The sequence below is a fragment of the Danio rerio genome, chromosome 11, assembly GCF_049306965.1.
Source record: "Danio rerio strain Tuebingen ecotype United States chromosome 11, GRCz12tu, whole genome shotgun sequence".
Classification (NCBI taxonomy): Eukaryota; Metazoa; Chordata; class Actinopteri; order Cypriniformes; family Danionidae; genus Danio; species Danio rerio.
Window position 1 is genome coordinate 30887882 of NC_133186.1, and position 9619 is coordinate 30897500.

Consider the following 9619-nt stretch of genomic DNA (forward strand, 5'->3'; position numbering starts at 1 on the left):
AAAGTGCAATGTTTTCACAAGTCATCAAACACACAGGTCAGCAGAGGTGAAATGGTACGTGTGTATTCACTCATACAGCCATTCCATGCATTTATTCATGCATTTATTGCATTATATAAAAAGATCTGCTCTATATGGTCAGCTCCTATGATAAAAATAACAAGCCAATAGATCTAATGATGAAATGTCCTGGCTTATTTAGAAATGTACAAGACCTTGGAACAGACACATTAGAGACGATAAAATGTAATGACACAAAATCACTCACATTTGCAAATAAAAATTTCCTAAATCCATGCAATTAGTAAGCTATGTGGCCATTATCTTGATAAGGTACATAACCATCAAACAGCTCCACTATACAGTGTTCTTACTACCAGTCTATAAAGGGACATCACATGTCTCAATGACACACAGCATATTTCATCGCTCTCTTTTAAGACTGCGTTCACGTTCCAATGAAGAGTCATGGGGAAAAAAATCTGATAGATGTGCGTGATAATCAGGTGCTTTTACTGAAGAACAGGCTTCTCCTGAAGGGCCCTGGAGGGCCCAGTGGGTGTAAGTGCTTTTGTTTCAGAGTATAAAGCCGAATGTTTTGCCAAGAGCAGTTGGGTCTCATAGGAACAGGTGAAGAATTGAGGTGTCCATGATAATGAGAGAAGAGGGTCAGGTCTTAGTGCAAGGGGAGGGTCCTGTGGACCTGTGTGGGACTTGATTGACAGCTCAAACTCTCCATCTTAATACATTTGCAGCATTGTGACAAGGAGAAGCTAGTGAGGTACAAGAAAAAATCTAACATTATGACTTATATTAAATATTAAAAAGGAACAGAATTAATTTTTCAAACACCTTCAACTGCGAAGCCTCCTTGAGGGGGGCTGTGAGGGGAGAGTTTAGAAACGACACAGAATTTCAATTTGCACTGTAATAACGTCTCATTTGACATCTTGTGGGGTTCGAAGTTTTGTGAGTTTTTGTTTTAAGAATTCAAACTGTCATGTTAGAGTGTGATGGGACTAGCAAATCAAAAGAAAAAAAGCTGTTCAAAAGTAAAAAAAAAACAAAAAACAAAAAAACAAAAGAGCTTTTTTATTATTCTGCATTACTTCAAGCGATGAGATGCGTACTCCTGAGCAGAATGCAGACAGACGAAATAGCATCACTGCCTTTTCAGTTTAATGTGAAAACAAGTTCTTTGGCCCAGCTAGAGGCAGACATGTCTATCTCTCTACTTCTAGAAAGATCTTTACTTGTGCATTTATTTACAAGCGAAAGGCTGCACGGAATTAGAGCAGCAAGGCCTGCTGGTATGGCTGTGTGCCACTCTGGAATGAAAATGACAGCTAATACCTGTGAAATATACTGTCTGGGTGCTCTTGATCTCTCACAGAATGCTGTGTTGGAGGCTACGGGGAAAGGGTTTGTGATGTGTGAACACTTGTGCATTATAAACAAATGTCTCTGATGAAAAAACTTGCTTTTATAATGAGTGTTTTTGTCAAGATATTCATAAATAACTCTCTTTCCCTCAATCTGTTTACCTCTTTGTCAATCCAACTGTCCTTTAATTGTCAATCAACTATCAGCCCATATCAACTATCCATCAATCTATTCATACATCAGTCTATCTATCCAACAACTATCAGCTGATATCAATTATACATCCATCATCTATTGGTCTATCAACTACACGTCCATCCATCCATCAACACTATCTATCAAGAAACAGTTAGTCAAACTGTCCTCCAATTTCATCAACAATCAGGCCATATCAACTATCCATCCAACCATACATCCATCTATCCATCCAACAACTATCACCCTACATCAATTATACATTCATCATCTATTGGTCTACAACTATCCATCCATCCATCCATCCATCTATCCATCCATCCATCCATCCATCCATCCATCCATCCATCCATCCATCCATCCATCCATCCATCCATCCATCCATCCATCCATCCATCCATCCATCCATCCATCCATTAACAATCTATTTATCAAGAAACAGTTGGTCTATCAAAGGGTCCTCGAATTTTCAATCAATACATCCATCTAACCATGCAACAACTATCACTCTATCTCAATTATACATCCATCATCTATTGGTCTATCAACTACACACCCATCCATCTACAATCTATCTATCAAGAAACAGTTGGTCTATTAAACTGTCCTCCAATTTTCATTTAAAAATCGCCCCATATCAACTATCCATCCATCTATCCATCCAACAACTATCACCCTATATAAATTATACATCCATCATCTATCAACTATCCAACCATACATCCATACATCAATTAACAATCCATCTATCAAGAAACAGTTGGTCTATCAAACTGTCCTCCAATTTTCAATCAACAATCGGCCCATATCAACTATGCCATCCATCATCTATCAACCATCCATCCATCCATCATCCATCCATCCATCCATCCATCCATCCATCCATCCATCCATCCATCCATCCATCCATCCATCCATACATCTATCCATATAATCACCCTATATCAATTATACATCTATTGGTCTGTCAATTACAGATCCATCCATCCATCCATCAACTATGATTCAATAAATTATTAGTCTGTCAGTTATCAATTAATGTATCTATCTATTTATCAATCAGCTATGGGTCTATCAACTATCCATTAATCCACTGAATAAAAGCCTTTGAAAACATCAAACAATACTTTTAAACACAAGTATTTATGAAGCTATTAAAGTTATTATTAAAGTTAAAACATTAAAGTTAAGTTATTAAAGTTTGTCTTCACAATCTTAACCTATTTCATTGCATATTATTGAAGTACTTGTTACATTTAAACTATGCACAAAATAAAGTCTTAAGGCCAATTTATTGTTATGCATTGAGTGTATTACTCAATTATGTTCTGCTTAGCCTTCACAAAGTTGCAAACTCTTCACCATAACCTGATACAGACCTCTCAAAAATGTAACTACATTTCACATACAGGCAGAAAACAGTATTTGTGATTGGTTGGCAAGGTAAAGGAGGAAGTGTCGAGTCCCATGGAAAAGTTCAGAATACTTTTGAGCTGTTTTTACTTTGTGAATAAAGTTATCTATTTTATTTTTTTTTAATCCTGAATTAGTGTTACCCTCTTCTACATTTCTTAAACTCAAAACATTGAGAAAGAAACTGAACATAGTGGAATATAGAAACCCCGCTGCCTACTAGTGTTTCTGAAGTGTTATTGCCAGAGCAGCATAGTCAGAAAGCAGAAGTATAAATGCTCACAACATGCATCAGCTAAAGGATGTGCATTGTAAAAGTCGCAGTGTATGCCAATCACTTGACACAGCAATATAAATCAGGCTTTAAAGAATAAATCTTGAGTTAAGTAGGTCTCTACTGAAAAATAAAGCAACATTTAGAAATGAAACTTATTTTGGAGACAATATGTGTGTGTGTGTGTGTGTGTGTGTGTGTGTGTGTGTGTGTGTGTGTGTGTGTTTATGCTTAAGCAACTGCACATGGACTTTAATGATCTCTGCAGGTACAATCTTCCTTCCAGAGCATTATGTGAGACTGCGAGGTCAATGCAGGTGATCCCTACTGCTGCTTATAGTGTGACAGTCAATTTACTTCCTGCTGGGTAGGAGTGTTTGCTTCTGTGCGTGTACACAGCATACACTGTCCCACTTTCCAGGCGAACCAGGGAGGAAGTGTAATCTGTTACCTGAAAACCAGGACTTGATTCACACATGCACATATCTGCAGGAAGTACAGCTAATCCTGCAGCACATTATCAAACCCTTCTTTTTTCATATAATAGTTTTACCGGCTTTTGGTTTGACAAGAAACTTGTATGTTTTTCTGAGGAGCATAGCAGATATGAGAAAGTATTTCTGGGGCTTGCTTTCACTTTTTCCGCCTGAAGCTGAGCCTTAGGTATCAGGGATGACTCGGGAAACACGTCTGTGCTGCACTGGGCCTGTGAAACACTATGGCAGATGTTCGGAAAGGGAAGTCTAAAGATGACGCCTCCTGAATAGGGAACAGAAAAACTGCAACTCAGGGCCCAAAAGAAAAGCTTTGCTAGGGGCTCAGTGAGTGAAAATACCTGAAATTATACACCAGAAACTGAGGCAAAGATTCTTAATCAGGTCATGTTTCACTTAGTAAATGTAACTTTTTTAAGGCCTTAATGTTAGCAATATACACAGGACACTACTTGGTAATGCGCTACGAAAACAAAGGGTTCATTAGCTTATATGCTAATGAATGCACAATACACATATGATGTTAGTCCCAGCACTATATTTATCAGATATTTTTTGTTAAAAGGATGTGTTATCATGATTTTGAACGAGTACCTTCTAAGTGTTGATCCTTTGAGGGATTCCTCATAATATCTGGAAGCTGATAACCAATATATAAACCGATAAATACACATTTTGATTCAAACCAGCAGGCACAGGATGTCAACATGACATCAGATTGACATTGTACCCCAACGTCGTGGGACGTTGAATTTTGTTTAAAAATTAAAATTAGGTGATGTCAGAACCCAATGTTAGGCCGACATCAATGTCCAACATCGGACAGATGCCGCATTTTGGTTACTTTCCAACGCAATATAAAAACAACAGACATAAACGTCTGATGATGTTACAGCTTGATGTTGTATGGACGTTTCCACTGTGATGTCTATCAGACATTGGATTTTGAATTTCATATCTGATGAAAAAATGTCATTTTTTGACTTTAATATGCGGTTGGGTTAAGATATTGGCTCGATATTAGATTTTGGTCAATTACTAACAACAAACAACAAATCAACGTCGTTTCACGTCATTATTGAACATCAAAATAACATTGTCCTTAGATGCTGGTGACCTAAATCTTAACTAATATTAAAATCTTATTATGTTGTGTGTGTGTATATATTTATACACACACACACTTATTCATAAACCATTTTAAGGAATTAAAGGAATAGGCCCCTTTAAGCTATATTTTTTTCGATAGTCTAGAACAAACCACTTTTATACATTAACTTGCCTAATTACCCTAACCTGCCTAGTTAACCTAATTAACCAATTTACACCTTTAAATGTCACTTTAGGCTGAATAGAAGTGCCTTGAAAAATATTTAGTAAAATATTATTTGCTGTCATCATGGCAAAGCTAAAATAAACCAGTTATTAGAAATAAGTTATAAAAACTATTATGTTTAGAGATGTGTTAAAGAAATCTTCTCTCCGTACACCAGAAAAAAATAAATCAGGGTGGGTAATAATTCAGGGGGGGGCTAATAATTCTGACTTCAAATGTGTGTGTGTGTGTGTGTGTGTGTGTGTGTGTGCATGTATATATATATATATATATATATATATATATATATATATATATATATATATATATTTATGCCTATACTGCTATAATTTTTTTAAGTACATTTTGATATAAATTCTCCTCCTGTTATGTGTATATATGTGCAGAATGTTGTGTCATGTGCAGGGCCAGAAAAAGAACACATTGGGCCCTGGAGCTATAACAAATCCAGGGCCTCATTTAATTTTTTACCTCACTCACGCACGCACGCACGCACGCACTCACGCACGCACGCACGCACGCACGCACACACACACACAGAAAATGAAAAGTAATAATAAAAACAATCCATGCCTCTAATATAAAAAAAAGTAGTCTTGTCAGTTATAGAGGGCTAAGATTCTTTTTTTTTTCCAGATGTATGGCTGATGAAAGCCAATGCCAATATTTCATTGTTCTGTATAATTACTGTCATTTTCATAAACGGAGCAAGGTAAAGATTCATAAAAACTTTGTTTTCTGGTTCGTTGTATTTACCGAGTGTATTTACTTGAGATACTTATTGCACAACAATGGAGTGAAAAAGTAAGTGTTTGTATTTGATTTATTCGCAAACTGTCTCAGTTATATTGTGAGATGGAAGGATTGCACAGGGGTGCGCACTGATTTCTTGAGACCAGCTGTAGCCAGCACAGCCGAGACTGCACTCCAGTTATGAGTCCATTCAGGATGATTACGCCTATCTCAGCTTCTATTACTACATGCATGTTAATCAATAATGAATACTGTTTGAATTTTTTTTTGTTCTACAACAAGCTTGGTTAGCCTACGTTTAACTGGACGGTTCTCATGGTAGTGCTGAAATAAGAGACTGTCCTGGAAAAATTGGGATATCTGATCACCCTTATAGGTGACTAAAAAGGCTGTTTAAAGAGGTGTTTACCTGCGTCATGGTGCAAGTTAATTCTTCAGCCAATCAAGAGACCTAGGGCTTCAGCCCCACCTAGCCTTTATGTTAATCCAGCCCTGGTTATGTGCATATAGTATATGTGTTTAGTAATAGTAGAGATGTACAAATATTAAATGATTTGGCAGATACCGATAAAAGGTAATTTTATATCAGGAAGCCAATTATTAGTATAGAAATACAAATCTTCTGATGTCATGCACATGTGACATCAGACATAGTATGTGTATTACTTGTTTAGCCTATATCAGGGATACACAGATACAGACATTTTGGCTGATAAGATAACCAACATTTGATTTAAATGTTTCATAACGCGAACAAATACAACGCTAACTATATACAATATACAATGATAACTAATTTTACGTTAAATCTGCAAGAAAACATCTTGACCTTCCTGTAAGATGCATTAGCAAATACCCAAAATATTTGTTCTCACAGCAATGTTAAATCCGATGGGAAAAATATAATAAAGTAATATTTAAAGTCAGACTACATGGTATATTACCTACATGAACACACTGGGCCAATACGCCATGGCAGCACACATCAACTTATTAAACAACAATGTATCGGAAATGAACAAAATCTGGCACCTCAATCACTCAGACCACATAAATATTACATCAAGTGGCAATCAAATAACACTGAAAGGTTCTTACCGGACCGTCGACTGATACACCAGGTCTTCCCGTCTGCGGTAATCCTCCATATGAGAGTAATTTGTATTGAACATAGCATCGTACGTAAAAATCCTCTGCTTAATGGTGCCCCCGTCAGTAACCTGTTAGGAAATAAGAATAAAACATTCATAAAACGAGGTGTCTCATAATGAAGTGGATATTCCATAGACCCCTATACATAAATAATGAGACGAGACAGTACAAGAGCTCAGTGCCCACAGGCAAAGTTAGTTCTCACACTTTAAAATGATCCCATTGATCCGTTTAGAGTTATTATTGGTATATTATTTAAGAGCTCTTGAGGAGACACATTTAAAAGAGTTCTGCCAAGCATGATGAAATTAGATGCATTTGCATATGTGACATTAGGTATTTAGTGCACTATAAAGTAGCCACCAATAAGATGAAGAAGGAAAAAAAAAGGGGGGGGGTGTATTTCAGAATATTTCAGATTATTATCACTGAATTTACATTTCAAATATCTGCTGAATATATTTTGTGACTGTAAGGCTCAATTAAATAAATATATTTTAGCTTCAAAAATCTTTTTAATTTAAATCTTCATAACCCAAAATATATTTCACAAAGAAACTCAAATTTAAGACATTACCAACCTTCCAACAGAATGTGGATGGAGATCTAAAGTATTCAGTTTTTACATACATTCATTCATTTTCCTTTGGCTTAGCCCCTTTATTCATCTGGGGTCGCCACAGCGGAATGAACCGCCAACTTATCCAGCCTATGTTTTACAGCGGATGCCCTTTCAGCTACAACACAGTACTAAACAAATATGTGTTACTAATATATATTTAGTGTATTCAATTCACCTATGCCACATGTCTTCGGATTATGGAGGAAACCAGAGGACCCAGAGGAAACCCCCATAAACACAGGGAGAACATGCAAACTCCACACAGAAACACCAACTGACCCAGCCGGGACTCGAACAGTAACCTTCTTGCTGTGAGGCAACAGTGCTAACCATTGAGCAACCATGTCAACCCTAGTTTTTACAAAAAAAAAAAAAAAAATTAGAAAGATAGCATAATTTAAAATAGGCTGGGAAACTAATATGTACCAGATATTTATACATTCACAGCTTAGCAAATATAAGGCGGTGAACAAGAGTTATTTATTTATTTGTGTATTAATTTATTTATTACTGTTTAAAATAAAATTAGTTCCTTGCTTTAGATAAGAAAAATATTTTTTCTTTAAATATGAAATGTTAATGCATTTTCTTAGAAGATAATTAGGCAAAATAAGTACTTTATAAATATATTATATTTTAAAACAGAGGTGTCTTTTTTGTACTTGTATACAAATATGTTTGAAATATTTCTTTAACTGTCTCAGCAAGGATTGCACTTCTTAACTCCTAATGTCGCTAGTTAACACAATCAATGCATTTTTTTTTCCAACACATCTCATAATTTCCAAAATAAAACCCAGAAGGCACACAACATTATAAGACATTATTATTAGGCTAGATTTAGGTCAGGTGACCAAATTTCAATGTCTTGCCAGTGTCTAAAGACAATGTTATTTTGACATCCAATAACGATGTCAAATTATGTTGATATTTGGTTGATTTTAGGTTGCGTTGGCAAATGACCAAAATCCGACATCTGATAGATGTTATAGTGGCAACATCCAAACAACATCAAGGTGTAACATTATTAGATGTTGATATTTGTTTGATTTTAGGTTAGACATTGGACATTGATGTCTGCCTGACTTTGGGTTATGACGTCAACTCGATTTTCATTTTCAAACAAAATCCAGCATCACCATGACATTGGGGTACAACGTCAATATGACTTTATGTTGACGTCCTGTGTCTGCAGGGAAGCCTCTATTAAAGCGTTGATATGTCGGTTTGGGAAGAAAGGTGATTTAAGTGAACGTGGAACATGGCATGGTTGTTGGTGCCAGACAGGCTGGTCTGATTATTTCAGAAACTGCTGATCAACTGAGATTTTCACGTACAACCATCTCTAGGGCTGACAGAATGTTCAGAAACAGAGAAAATATCCAGTGAGTGGCAGTTCTGTGGGCGCAAATGCCTTGTTGATGCCAGAGGTCAGAAGAGAATGGCCAGACTGGTTTGAGCTGATAGAAAGACAACAGTAACTCAAATAACCACTCGTTACAATCGAGGTATGCAGAAGAGCATCTCTGAATGCACAACATGTCCAACCTTGGCAGTTCTGAAGGCAAAAAGAGAGTCCAACCTGGTAGTAAGGCATACCTAATAAAGTGGCCGGCGAGTGTATGGTCAACCATTTGGTAGAGCAGGCAGTTAAAGGGATTTATTTATTAAACAACGTTATCTAACGACAGTTTACGTTTTTGCTGCATTTTGTTGGTCTGCGGCACAGAAAAGGTAATGAAATGTGAAGAGTTACCACAGAGGTGAGGGATATTCGCACCATTGACTCATTTGGCATCTTTTTCCCTCCCAGACGATGCCTGCAAATGATGGAGCGCGCTTCTTTTTTTTTTTGCGTGCGAATATCCACAGGGGAGAGAAAATCGCTTAGCATTTGAATGACTGCGATTTGTCTTTGGTGCTCAGAGAGAGAAGAGGGGTGACGGATTTTAATGGAAGTGTTAATGCCTGCTTTGGAAGCGGTGGAATTGTTGGTG

At 36.7% G+C, this 9619-nt stretch overlaps 1 protein-coding gene across 4 annotated transcripts in view; it reads right to left on the reverse strand.

Moving 5' to 3' along the window:
* igsf21a (immunoglobin superfamily, member 21a) overlaps nucleotides 1–9619 on the reverse strand; it is a 425352-nt gene that overhangs the window by 156068 nt on the left and 259665 nt on the right. For all 4 annotated transcript variants that reach the window (XM_073916068.1, XM_073916067.1, NM_001278321.1 and 1 more), the window contains 1 exon segment: nucleotides 6947–7068. In XM_073916068.1, the coding sequence (XP_073772169.1) occupies nucleotides 6947–7020 (74 nt within the window). In that variant the 5' untranslated portion in view covers nucleotides 7021–7068.